Source organism: Chelonia mydas, chromosome 6 (assembly GCF_015237465.2).
Source record: "Chelonia mydas isolate rCheMyd1 chromosome 6, rCheMyd1.pri.v2, whole genome shotgun sequence".
NCBI classification, from domain to species: domain Eukaryota; kingdom Metazoa; phylum Chordata; order Testudines; family Cheloniidae; genus Chelonia; species Chelonia mydas.
This window is the reverse complement of record NC_051246.2, coordinates 74,555,443-74,569,018: the sequence shown is the minus strand read 5'-3', so window position 1 is coordinate 74,569,018 and position 13,576 is coordinate 74,555,443. Positions and strand designations below refer to the sequence as shown.

Here is a 13,576-nt window from a genome sequence, read left to right as displayed (position 1 = left end):
AACCCTAATTCTGGCACTTCCTGACTTTTGAGTGCTTAAGAAAATGTTAAAGTTACAAGTTAAACATAGATTTTGTATTTAATGTGTATGCAGTGGACTCAAATGTATGCCCGCTATAGTCTAATGTTTCATTATGTCCTCAAGCTCGGCGGCGCAAGCAAAAGTTTTCCAACATGATGCATACAAACAGTGTCCCACTTTGCCTAAAACAGAATGTTTAGTGGTATAATGTTAGACCACTGTATGAAAGAGAGATGGAGTTTTCTCACTTGGATGCTAACAATGTACCAAACGTAAGAAAAAAAAGAATAGCTCCAATCCAAAGAGGATAGAAAATTCAAGATTTACTGGCTTCCAAAATATTTGGATTGTATGATGGGATCTAACTTTCTTTCCATAGCAGCAAAACCCATTTTTTTATGCAAGAATGCAACAATTTTTATAGATTGCTGGATTCTCATGCTGCTCCAGAGAGGAGACAGTAGTGTAATGTAATGGGACTGAATGCACCAGCAGTTCAATATACTATTGCCCAAAATGCAGCCATCTCTTCTGAACTGCAGAGGAGCTACAGTGTATTCCAGGACTGCCTTCTGTGATTCTACTGCCAGTCTCTGATTAAAGTGGTGTCTTCTCTTATCTATGTGAAAGGTGGCCTCCACTAGTGCCCATGAACACATAACTTTGACTCTGTCTAGGGAAATTCATAATCATGTGTTAATTCTGCCTAACCTCAGTCCTAATATCATCTCTCCTACCACTATACTCATAACTGGCAAAAATACTTCATAAGTGGGCATGAGCCCTGTGCTCATTCTCCTGACATTAATATAAGATGCCCGCATATTCCTCGTTAACAATTGACCATCTGGAATATCAAAGTTAATTATCAAGAATTAAACGTTATGTTTCTTGAAACAGAATACAAAGGTTCCCAACTTCAGTGAAACAGGAGAAATTTGTATACAACTTTTATCCACTATTAATTTTAATTTGCAGGTACAAACAAGACTCCAGACGTTCATTACTAATCTGCAACAGAAAACCAGTGAGATTGAAATTTTAGCTGTAAGTCTGTTTGCTAATGCCTAAATGAAATGCAAATGCTTGGTCATTTGAGTCTTTAATGTTAATTGCTAGCAAGGTAGCTGTCACCAGCCATAATCTCAAATTTTAGAATTGGCAATTGTAACCAAATTTAGAAATTTGTTGTAAAATAAAACCCACACAATGTTTAGCTAGTATATTGAGAAATGCTTCCTGCTGTATGAATTGAGACTGCTACATATAGTAAAATGTTGACATTTTAACTACTTGCACCTCTAACTCCTGTGTGGTGGTGGATTTAATAGTAATTTGTTTCTGCAGCTTATCACTGTAAAGCACATTTAAATGTTACTTTTTGGGTTCCCTGTCAACACTTTCTGAACAGGTTAACTATAGTGTATCTTTCCTATGTGCCCTTTAGAAATAAGCATGTTTACCTTTTTTGAAATTAAGGGAAAACTTTCCATGTACACAGATGAGCTCTGCCAAACATAACTTGTCTTCGGAAATGCATAAAATTCTGATGCAGTCCAAATGTGTTTGCAAAACTTCTTTATAAATTAGAGATTAAATTTTGACCCCTTTTTTGAGAACAGAGATCTTCACATGGCCAGAATGATGACAGGAATAGAACTGGAAAAAGAAGTTACTTTTACTTGTTAAACTATATAACATTTGATTCCTTGACATTGACCTCTTTGCCCTGCTATTTTTGCAGGTAGATCTGTCAAAAGAAACTATAATACACTTCTTGTCACTAGAGGTAAGCAATTCAGAGTAAGTTGTGTATATGTAATTTGGATTTAACAGTAGGTTTTCAAAGGTTTAAAGTTAATGAGGTGAAATTGTCCTTACTGAGGTCAATGGTGAAATTCTCACCCAGTTTTTCTTTTAAAGAGTTTAAGAAAGGCTAAAAAATTCTGTACAGACAGAAAGGGTTTAGAATAAGCCTTGAAAAATCCATTTGCCAAATGCACAAGTAGGAAACGTTTCCTCTTGAGCTGGTGGAGTCCTTAGTCAACAATTTTTGCGGAATTTCAGCTTTCTTTTCAAATAAAGAAAAGGTTTTTAGTCTTTGTTCATGAAGATACCCTGGTGAATGTGAACAGAGCAGTGCTGTCTTGAGCTGTGGCTGCTTCTGGGTTTCCCAGGCAGCAGCCATTGAAATTAACATGATTCTGATTAGTTTTATGGTTACTGCTCAGAACTCTGTGTTTAATGTGAGTTTTGTTTTGCTGTAGCATGGGAGTGCACCGCAGCAAAGGTGTGTGATGGAGTTCTTAGAGAGGGAGGATGACCCAAACAGCATAAGATGAGGAACTGAGTCAATAAGCAAAAACCTTATCCCCATTTCTCACTGCTGTTGGGAAGTTGAGTTGAGGATATATTATGGTACTGTGGACTTCCCCTACAAGTCAGGAGATTCTGAAGTAGTGGGAGAGAAAGGGGTGCCTTAAAATTTGGCAGACATCTACTACACAGAAGTTAATATGAAAGACATTGACCCTAAACACAGTCTAGGGATAGCATCCTGAGAGAAATCCCATCAGTACCCCCTCTCTCTCACCAGCTTGGGGGGTTGGAGCTGGGCCTCCCTGGTGGAGCCCTACTTGTCTTTCATATCTACCTCTCAGTGGCAGTCCTCTGGCAATTAGTTATCAGATAAACTTCTGAAAATTTGTTTTTTTTTAACATGCATGAGTGGCAGTAATTGAAATAATTTGTTTTAAAATGTTTAATGAGCCTATCTGTCAAAATACTGTAGATGCCTTAGAAAATAAAATCACATCAAACAGTACCTACTTATATTGAAATAAATCATCATTGGGTAGCGTTAGAAATGATTAGCATAACATGCAAAAGGCTTCAGCAAAATGCACTTTGGCTGTGCTGAATCTAGCACATGAGCCTCATGCTAAATTTATGCTCTGGTCTAGGTGTTTATTCTATAGTGCCACCTGCTCGTGAGACTAGAGAACTGCAACGATTCTTGTAAATTTGTGTATTACCTGAAGAAGGGTACTGTGGGAACTTATTTTTGAGTCAGGAAATTGATAAATGTTAATAGGAGTGTAAAGTACATACATAAAATCAAGTAATGCTAATGTAAAGATGCTCATAGGAATGTTAGATTAGCCACAAAATTGCGTTAAGTAGCCAAAATACTGGAAATCAAAGAAACCTCAAAATTATGTTCATATCAAATATGCTTTTTAATTATCAGTTCAGAAGGGAAAAAGCCCATCTTGTGGCAGAGGGGACCAAAGAATGCTTTGGTGCATGTACATGTGAAAGAACACGGGTGGGACAGGAGGATGCAAGTGTTTCTACAATGGTGATAACTCAGCAGAGGAAAAGTGGGCCACTTCAGCCTTCCCAGCATGCTGCTGCTGTCGTACTGTAGGAGGGAGAAGCTGATCACCAGCAGCCTCCTTACAAAGATCTCTGTTTATAACAGAGTCAAGTTGTACATGCAGTTTTGTGCATTTTGTTTCAAGAAGCTAGTTCTTTGGCAGGTTAAGAAATAGAGTATTGCTATTCTGTCTGCATGACCTTCAGAAAAGTGAACCGTCCCCGCAGTGACACGGTTTTTCTTTCCTAATGAAATGTAATGTTTACGAAAATTCCTCGTCCTTTTTCCTTACAGTATGATGGAGATGAGCAAGCCTTTTACACGACTGTAAAACAACTGATGTCACGATTGCCAAAGCAGAGATACCTACAAGCTGTTTGTGATGAAATTTACAGTATCAAAATAGAAAAGAGGTAAATATATTTGTTGCAGCACCTACGGTTATTGGAACAATTGAGCTGTTCCACACATCTGAACTGTGGTAAATAGGCTGCTGTACATATTCTCTAGAGAAAGGCAAAGAAGGCACCCTCCTGAAAAGTGTCTTACTCCATATAAATATTTCCTAAAATTGCTCCTGTTTATCTTAGGGTGAACACACTCGACTGGTCCTCTTGTCCCCATTTGTATAGTCTTAAGGTGTGACCTAACGTTCAGCTAAACACCACAATGTATACAACTATAAATAAGTATGTAACTGAACTGTGGGATATGCAAATTCTTGAGAGAGATGTTAGCCCACATTTAATCATCACATTTTCCTCTCTGGGTAATTTACACATTTGGCTTTTGGCAGCATAACTAGTAACAGATTTAGACAGATGTGGGTTCTGATAGCTGGGAATCTTTGTTCTCTTATGTCAGTTGTGCAGAATTTCCCTTCTGACAGACAGACTTGGACTTCAGAACTCTTGAGTATCCATGGCTCCCACTGATTTTGGTGGAAGCTGTGGGTATTTGGCTTAGCTGAACAGGCTAAGGACCTTTTTAAACAAACTCTTTCCATTTATATATAGTAAAACCTATCTTAAAATACCCTCAGCATAAATGCAGAAAAGAAATCTGTAAATGAAAAAAATAATTCAGAACTCAAAAAATCTGGTTTAGCTTTTTGCTAACCATTTCATTCTCTTAAAAACTGAATGTTTCAAAGTTAAATAACTTTTTGTGCATTTTGTTGAGAGCCACTCTTCCCCCTCCACCATGAGAGCAGTGTTCAGTTAACTTTGGTGAGCCATTCAATGGGACTAGAATTTGACTTTCTAATAATAGTGCCTTTCACTACTGGAGATATCAAACACTTTAGAAAACAATGAAACACACACCAATCATGCATTAACAGCGCAGACCAATTCCAGTATTCCTCAACAGCTTACAAAGCTTTGAATACTAAAACCCAGTGACTGCACTCTCTCCTTTAGTAGGAGACTTCCAGAGGATCTTCTGTTAAAAGTTCTGCGCTCAACCTCCACTTTATCTGAGAAGAAAAAACTAAATTTGAGGCAGAATCTTAACTATATTAAAGTTGTGTAGAGGTGCTCCTAACTTGATTCTTTGCCACTTAACTGCTATTGAAAGCCAATTTAATAGTGTTTAAGCTACTGTAGAATGAGAAGTTTTATCAATCCTAACCTAGCCCTTTTAAGTTCAGGTGTTTTTTCAACACACACACTAACCCTTTCACAAATATTCAGCAGTTTCCATGAGGCAGTATTCTTTGAAGTGCTGACATTCCATAAATTATATGCTACCTGTCCCCAATGATGGTGCATATTGTTCTATGTAAGACAGTCCCTTGCATGGTCAAAGTTAAATCTCTCCCCCATTCTGCCTAAGTGGAAGAAAATTAAATAATTCTCTGTTCTAGAATTCAAAGTCTTAGTCATCTGGACACGTTAAGGGATGGAGGTAATTGTTGTTTAGGGTAGCAAAAAGAGGTATAATAAAGAAAGGGTTGAAATTAGAAGTAAAAATTTAGGCTAAACTTTAGGAAAAGCTTTGACAGTGATGTCTATTCAGGGAAATTGTAGAAGTACCATTACTTGGATCCTTTTAAAATAAGTGGACATAGCGCAAGAAAAAATATTTAGAACAATCCTGCATTTACAGCAGGATTTACTAATGATGTACAATAAGATATTTCCCATCTCTAATCTCTTAAGAGAATTCAGAGGCCATACTCTAAGACTCTGTCTCTAGAAATTACTGTTTTTGGAGGGTTTAGAATGAATTTCTCTGTTCTCTTGGCGGTAAGCTCTAACACTGTCCTTTTTCCTCTACAGAATTCCTGTGCTTATCCTGTACTCTTATCGAGATGACTACTACAAAATTCTGTTTTAGTTCTAAAGAGGCATCTGTTGGTGGGATGCTTAAATAGCATGTGACTACCAAAAGATACATAATCTGAAACCAAAATCATCAAATAATTGTTGCACATTCATTATGACTTTTGATATAGGAACATATACTTCATGAAATTTCAGTAAGCTGTGATATAAAGAGACTCAGGCAATTACTGCCTTTATTTTTTTAGTGTGTAGTGGCCAGCTTCATACTTTGCATTTTTATATGTAAAACTTATTAAAAGTGTCATATAAAAAAAGTTCAAAATAAATGTTAAAGGGTCATGTTTCTTAATGCACAGTCAGGTTACTGAAAGACGTACCTTACACTTGTAAACTTTTTTTCTTGTAATAGTATTTGCTTGCACAATATCAATGTTAAGCAAGGAAAATGGATGGGAAAGTGAAACTGACTCAGCAAAAGAACTGCAGAGCTGTTCCAGAATGTCTATAATTTGCAGCTACCGCCTACTGAATAGTACTATAACTTAAAACAGCTTTTTAAAAAGAAATTTAAACTAAGGAGCCAGTGTTTTTCAAATATGTATAGCATTAATCATCAGTATATGGGATGAAAACCCCACGAATGTTCTTACTCAACTGTGATCTTACAATAAGGGGTCTTACAATCCCCTTATATAGCATCTTCAGATGGTGAAGGATCAAGAATCAGTAGGAATTAATTTTACAACACTAATATAAAACAGATCTTTTTGGAATGGAGGACATATTTGCTTTGAAAATAAATACCGGTGTGTCTCAACAGCTTAAGTACAGAGGGAAAACAAAATCAGGGGGAAGAGGGAGAGAGAGTTTTAGGAATTATTTTTAAAAGTAAAGGTATAAGTAACCTTAACTCCCCCTGCCCCCTTCCTTTATATGGCCGCAGTGACAGCCTCTTCTCTCAGTTCTGGTATCTGGCTGCAGGGAGGACCAGTTTCAGGGCAAGTCTTAGCCAAGAGCATAGTCAGTACAGACAGCAGCATATTTAGGGAATTTTGCTAACATGCCTCTAAGCATGGGCCAATGGTGATTTTTAGAGGCTTATAACTAGGGCTGTCAATTAATCACAGTTTTAATTGCACTGTTAAATGAAATACCAATTGAAATGTATTAGATATTTTGGATGTTTTCCTACATTTTCAAATATATTGATTTCAATTACAACGCAAATATAAAGTGAGCAATGTACACCTTGTATTCTATATATTTGCACTGAAAAACAGTATTTTTCAAGTCACCTAATACAAGTACTGTAGTGCAATCTCTTTATCATGAAAGTTGAACTGAAAAATGTAGAATTGGGAACAAAAAATAACTACATTTAAAAAATAAAACACAAAACTGGAGCCCACAAGTCCACTCAGTCCTACTTGTTCAGCCACTTGCTAAGACAAACAAGTTTGTTTACATTTATGGGAAACAATGCTGCCCTCTTCTTATTTACAGTATCACCGGAAAGCGAGAAGAGGCATTTGCATGGCACTTTTGTAGCCAGCATTGCAAGGTATTTACGTGCCAGTGATGCTAAACATTCGTATGCCCCTTCATGCTTCAGTCACAATTCCAGAGGATATACTTCCATGCTGATGACGCTTGTTAAAAAAAAAAAAGTGTTAAATTTGTGACTGAACTCCTGGGGGGAAAATTGTATGTCCCCTGCTCTGTTTTACCCTCATTCTGCTGTATATTTCATGTTATAGCAGTCTCGGATGATGACCCAGCACATGTTCATTTTAAGAACACTTTCACTGCAGATTGACTAAATGCAAAGAAGGTACCAATGTGACACTTCTAAAGATAGCTACAGCACTCAAACCAAGGTTTAAGAATCTGAAGTGCCTTCGAAAATTCGAGGGGGACGAGGTGTGGAGCATGCTTTCAGAAGTCTTAAAAGAGCAACCCTCCAATGCAGAAACTATAGAACCTGAACCACCAAAAAAGAAAATCAACCTTCTGCTGGTGGCATCTGACTCAGATGATGAAAACGAACATGCATCAGTTTGGACTGCTATCGAGCAGAACCCATCATCAGCATGGATGCAAGTCCTCTGGAATTGTGACTGAAGCATGAAGGGGCATACGAATGTTTAGCATCGCTGGCACGTAAATACCTTGCAATGCTGGCTACAAAAATGCCATGCGAACGTCAGTTCTCACTTTCCGGTGATACTGTAAAGAAGAGGGCAGCATTATTTCCCATAAATGTAAACAAACTTGTTTGTCTTAGCAATTGGCTGAACAAGAAGTAGAACTGAATGGACTTGTAGGCTCAAGTTTTACACTGTTTTGTTTTTGTATGCTGTTGGTTTTTGTTCCCAATTCTACATTTTTAAGTTCAACTTTCATGATAAAGAGATTGCACTACAGTACTAGTATTTTTTCAGTTCACCTAACACAATTTGTTTTTTACAGTGCAAATATTTGTAATCAAAAACAATATAAAGTATACAGTGCTCACTTTATATTTATGTTGTAAGTGAAATCAATATATTTGAAAATGTAGAAAACATCCAAAAATATTTAAATAAATGGTATTCTATTACTGTTTAACAGCACGATTAATTGCTTGACAGGCCTACTCTAACCCAATCAAGGTTGGGTGAAATTTCTCCAGGACACCAAAAGACACCTCTCTGATCCCCACCACCTGCAAAATTTCAAGTCCTTACTCCAAACTATGGAGGTGCTAAAACTGTTCTACTGAGAAACTAAGACTCTTTCCTAAACCTCAGTTTCGGAAACAGCTAAACTGTGTTAGCTGTAACTTCCCCCACCAAAAACAACAAAAAAAGGACGGTCCAAGCAGAAACCCAACATGGAAAATTCAAGCCCAAAAGGTTAGCAATGTTAAGTGAGAACAGGATCTTAGGATAGAAAGGTTTAGGCAATCCTAACTTCTTTGATTGTAAGCTCTGGTCCACAACTGGGGCTCCTAAGTGGGATAATAATATAGACATTCATACCAGTTCCCCTTATAATTACGGGTACAACTTTATTTACAGGATTGCTTAACTTTGTCTTTTGTTGGAGCGGAGGAGAGGGCCGGGGTTTCTGCCACACGCAAGTCCAGCAGCTCTCCCCCTTCTGAGAGTTTACCTGACCCTAGCACAAGTGCAGCATTTGGTTTGACTACACAGGTATAAGTGCCTTCCTTCCATCCATGATGATAGATTTTCAACAAATACAGTGCCTTTATTTAAGCTGCTTATGGTATGCCATCTTAGTCCTGTACTCCAATGAACTTCCCCGTGCTGTTGTCTCTCTGCCCCTTTATTACATAGCTAGCCTTAGTATGACCAGGGGCGGCCCTACCAATTTTGCTGCCCCAAGCAGTCACCACTGAATTGCCGCCGTGGGACACAGACTGCTGCCCCAAGCACCTGCTTAGAAAGCTGGTGTCTGGAGCCGGCCCTGAATATGACCCTCCTACACGCTGCTATCAACCTTTACCTTCAGCAAAGAGTGACTAGAGGAATTACCTTCCACTTACTCCTGGGGAGGGGCCACTAGTGGTTTAGAACAGAAATTATAGACAGCACAGAATGCTACAAGAAAATTTCATACCTATTTATACAAGTACAAAAGGTCACTATGTATGTTCAGGAGTAGGGGTTCTAACGCCTGTATCCCTACTTGTAAGTAGTACAAGACCTATGTGACTGGTGGCTTGGATCCCCACTGCAAACATGGGTTAATGTATGATCAGACTAATCATTCACTAAAGACCAATACAATTACAGTAGTCATTTCAACCAAATGCACTTCTGATTGTTTAATAGGAATAAGTAAACATTACCTTTTCACAACAAAGCATCAAGAGATACTATATTTACAATATAACCATTCAAAGTAAGATGCACCAATCCCTGAACACATTCATAAGAATGAGACTTTTACTAAACCAGTCATTGCAATTGTAACATGTGAAGCTCTAGGACTTGCTTTTTTTTGTCATGACCTCTTAACCTCCAATCACTTCTAGAAGCTAAATTAATAGGAAAAAAAGGCAATGTTCCCACTAATTCTCAACTTCCCTACTTAGTTTACATGAGGCTTATCTACAGAATTAGGCTTTCATTCACTACTTAAGATCTATTCTTTGCCCTTGTGACCACCCACTGCATCCCCCAAAACAGTTTACACTGACCATCCTGTGTAACAACATGGCAGCTGAGAGTGAAGAGGTTTCAGTCTAATCTTGTGAATATTCCTGCCAAACAATCTACAGAAACCACCTTTTATTTTCTAAGTGCCGGTATTGTTCACGTCTCAGTATTCTACAGCCAAAAGAAAGCATTGACTTAGGAAAAAATGGACTTTGAAGACTAGAATGCAAGTCTTGCAGTGATGGAAAGACATTCTGTTCCATCACTGTGTTGCTTTACTTTTCTTATTTTTGCTTTTCTTGTCTTTCTTCTTCAGGCCATCCATGTTAGCTCTCAACAGGTTAGAATAGGCCTGCAATCATGAAATAAACACCTTTAAGATTGACCAAATATTCAGAGGCAGTGCACTAGAGTAAAAAATAAAAATTGTACAAAATCTCCATTTTAGATAACCTATATCTCCACACAGCTCCTTTTTACAAATGTTCAAACTCATCAGGAAATCACCCTTTTCTTCCCCACAATGATACAAAAGAGTTAAATAAGATGCTTTGGAGAATTTCATGCAAATGGAGAGACCATATACTTACCAAGATATGGAGCTATACTTCCATTTGTTGTAAGCATCTGTCCTATAACTTTAAATATTTAACCAACCCACCCATTTAGAGATGGGAGAATGATCTGTAGCTTTCCATGGCTTATCTTAAATTATTGAATATTCTTCCTTACAATACAGAAGAACGAAAAAAGAGAACATAGGAAACTTACCATCTGGAATTTATTTACTTCCTTTGAGCTTACCTGTGAAAAGCAAATTTGGGCGTTAAGCTGAAATACTGGAAACATTTTATCCCAGGACTAAAAATTTCAATAGACATTTGCCTGTCAGTTAAACACCAGGTCCCACCTAGCCGCACTTATGTCTGATCAAGTGATCACATTGAAGAGCTGGCATCAAAATAGTTACAGAGACCATGTGTGGAGAGAGAACAGAAAAGTACTCTTGGTAACAGATCTAGTTTTTTGGAGGACAATTCTCCCCCCTACCACCACCAATTGAAGTCAACACTCAGTAAAAGGGTAGCATTTCCTCTCCAAATCTACACACTTTCAAACAGAGAATAAATCCTCAATGTGAAGTCCCAAGCCAATTAATTGTCTGTTTATTCCATTGCCTTTCACTTCTGTTTATATTACAGACTAAGTTATCCTGGCTAGTTTTTCAACATAACATACTCTCTTCAGATTCCTTTTCATTCATTTGTGACATCCATTCAAGTTCTCCCACAGCACATTCAAACTCTCTCAGGAACATTGAGCCCCATATTTCCAGCATCCAAATGCCCACACTATCCTCATATGCCCAAGCTGTGACTGCTCTCAGACCTGACACTGATGGTTTATCCACCACATGTAAAAATTCCAGATTGTTACATTAGCTAAAGTTGGCCTTCAGCCTGAGTGATGCAGCCAATTATTTCAGGAACAAATGAGTTTGCATGCTCTCTCTGACCCAGATTTGCTACTTACCACTGTGCTAATCTTCTTCTTTCCATCGGTTGCTCTCAGGAGACATTTGTTGTCCGCAGGCTCAAAACCTTCCACATGGCCCTTACGTGGAATGGGTTTTGTTCGACCATCATCTGTGTTGAAAACCAAAGGCATGTCGTAATCTGTTTATCCAGATTTTATTAAAACGTTTTTTCCAAAATCTCAGTGCATCAAGAGGATGCCTGTCACCACCACCAACCTGTATACCACTAGCTTGTAAAGCAATTTGGAATCAAGACACCATATCAAAGATTTTTCTGCACAGGTTATACCCTGAAGCTATGCAGCATATGCCTCCCCTCAGGAACAGATAGTGAGCTATTTTGCTGGCCCAGTTCACCTCCTCTCTACAGCATTTATAAATCTGAGAATAAAATTTCCATAATATCTCTTTTAAAAAGTTCCAATGAGAGCTGTTCAACATTTCATTGCAACGTTTACATTTCAAACAGCGCATCACTAACAATTTTAAAGTGAAACGACTTGACTTTTCTTTGCCTAAGCTGAGAGAAATGCAAAAAGTATACAAAGAGCATAAATAGCAACAAGTGGATTTTTTAAACTCTCATTTAATGAAAACGGTATTAGGAACAGAAGAACTTTGATTTAAACTGACAGTGTTCCTTTAATCCACTATAAAGGCATGGATACTTACATTTTTTCAGCGTTATGTAAACACTCCCCGAGGTTCTGCATTTTTGAAAAAGCCTTGTTAGTTCTGTCAAGAACTGTAAATGAAAGAAGAGACCCATCTCTGGTTAAGAACTACCACTGGAGGCTGGGGGGGGGGGGGGGAGCAACAGACAGGAAAGTTTTCTGCTATGTAGCAAATATTGCCATTCTCAATGTAATTAACAGCAGATGTCTCATTAAAGTAGCATTCTTACACCACAATGCTTCCCAACAACTTATACACAGAATTTGCATGGGTTAAACCAGTGCAGGTGTTGTATGAAGAAAGCATTTATATAGCTTCCTTCACCCAGAAGACAGAGGGAGCTAAGCTATTTAAAGTAGCCCTGTTGGGAACACTGTTTTTATCAACAGCGTTTTGTAAAATATAACACAGACGTTAGTAGCATTCCTATTATCAGTACTATGTTCTTTTATAAAAGTTTATATTTTAAAAACCAGAGGAAGGCATTTCAGCTTGATTTAGACACTTTCTTGAGCGTTTGCAAATCACGCAGAACAGCAATTTGCTGCCACACGAGAACCTGGAAGTCAGGCCGACCCCACTACTGGCACTGGTCCCCGCTGAGTGCAATGCCGGGGAACAACCAACCACGCACACGGGGAAAGGGACACTAAGAGCAGGTCCGCAGCGCTACTGGACTTCAGCTGGCCAAGGTCCTTTCAAGCAACCGCTGCCTGCAACCAGACTAGTTAGACGCCGCCGAGAAGCCCCGGGCTTGTGGGCGAGGCCCGGAGCCTTGCCGGCCCCTGGGGTTTATCGGCAGGGGAGGGGACACCTTGCCCCGAGTAGTGTGCCCGGCCGGCCCCTCAGTGGCCCGGCCCGGGGGGGGGGCCGTACGCGCCGCACGGGAGAGGCTGCGCTCCGGACAGGGGCCGAAGGGGGGCCCGGTGCGGCTCCCCGCGGCCTGGCCCGCACCTGCTCGCTCTCCAGCAGCACCATCTCGCCGGCTCCGCGCTGGGCTCGCCCGGCCCCCCCGACTCCTGCCCCCGGAACCGGAACAGCCGCTCCGAGCTCGCACCATCGAGCGCGGGGCGGGGCCGCGAAGCTGCTCCCGGCTGCCCCCCGCGGCCCCCCGCGACGCTGCCCGCGCCACGCGGGGGCCGACCAGCCGCGGCCGTGAGAGCGCCGGGGGGTGGGGGGGCTGTGCGGCCGGGGCGCCTCACGGCGGGAGCCCGCGTGTGGGCCCCCTGGCGGGGACGGGCTGGGGCCGGGGGTCCCGGGGCGCTGCCCTCGCCCCCCTGTGAGATGTGGGGGGGGAGGGGCGGTGCTCGCTGGCCTCTGTGTATCTGCAGGTTTCAGAGGAGCAGCCGTGTTAGTCTGTGTCCCCAAAAAGAAGAGGAGGACTTGCGGCACCTTAGAGACTAACCAATGTATTTGAGCATAAGCTTTCATGAGCTACAGCTCATGTCATCGGATGCATTCAGTGGAAAATACAGCGGGGAGATTTATATACACAGAGAACATGAAACAATGG

The 13,576-nt window shown here is 40.1% G+C and overlaps 2 protein-coding genes across 4 annotated transcripts in view; one reads left to right on the top strand and one right to left on the bottom strand.

Annotated features, from left to right (window-relative positions):
- The window catches only part of EIF2AK4 (eukaryotic translation initiation factor 2 alpha kinase 4), a 72,963-nt gene extending 66,949 nt beyond the window's left edge, over nt 1–6,014 (top strand). For 2 of the 3 annotated variants that reach the window (XM_037900499.2, XM_037900500.2), the window contains 4 exons: nt 1,000–1,068; nt 1,766–1,810; nt 3,695–3,813; nt 5,683–6,014. In XM_037900499.2, the coding sequence (XP_037756427.1) occupies nt 1,000–1,068; nt 1,766–1,810; nt 3,695–3,813; nt 5,683–5,740 (291 nt within the window). In that variant the 3' untranslated portion in view covers nt 5,741–6,014. Of the gene's footprint in view, nt 1–999; nt 1,069–1,765; nt 1,811–3,694; nt 3,814–4,272; nt 4,343–5,682 lie in introns of those variants that run through there. The other variant, XM_043550034.1, reaches the window with a different exon arrangement.
- Nucleotides 6,015–9,502: 3,488 nt separating this feature from the next.
- Nucleotides 9,503–13,146, bottom strand: SRP14 (signal recognition particle 14). The gene is made up of 5 exons (XM_007069374.4): nt 13,018–13,146; nt 12,061–12,133; nt 11,385–11,497; nt 10,623–10,655; nt 9,503–10,203 (listed from the first exon to the last, which is right to left on the bottom strand). The coding sequence occupies exons 1-5, from the start codon at nt 13,039–13,041 to the stop codon at nt 10,114–10,116; spliced, it is 333 nt and encodes a 110-aa protein (XP_007069436.1). The 5' UTR covers nt 13,042–13,146; the 3' UTR covers nt 9,503–10,113.
- Between the last annotated feature and the right edge of the window lie 430 nt (nt 13,147–13,576).

What these genes read in the sequence shown, in the direction of transcription:
- SRP14 (XM_007069374.4), bottom strand. Translation starts at nt 13,041, where the DNA reads ATGGTGCTGCTGGAGAGCGAGCAG. An exon ending in TGCTGCTGGAGAGCGAGCAG is followed by an intron (nt 12,134 to 13,017) that starts GTGCGGGCCAGG and finishes TTTCATTTACAG; the next exon opens with TTCTTGACAGAACTAACAAG. An exon ending in AGAAGAAGATTAGCACAGTG is followed by an intron (nt 10,656 to 11,384) that starts GTAAGTAGCAAA and finishes TGCTTTTCACAG; the next exon opens with GTAAGCTCAAAGGAAGTAAA.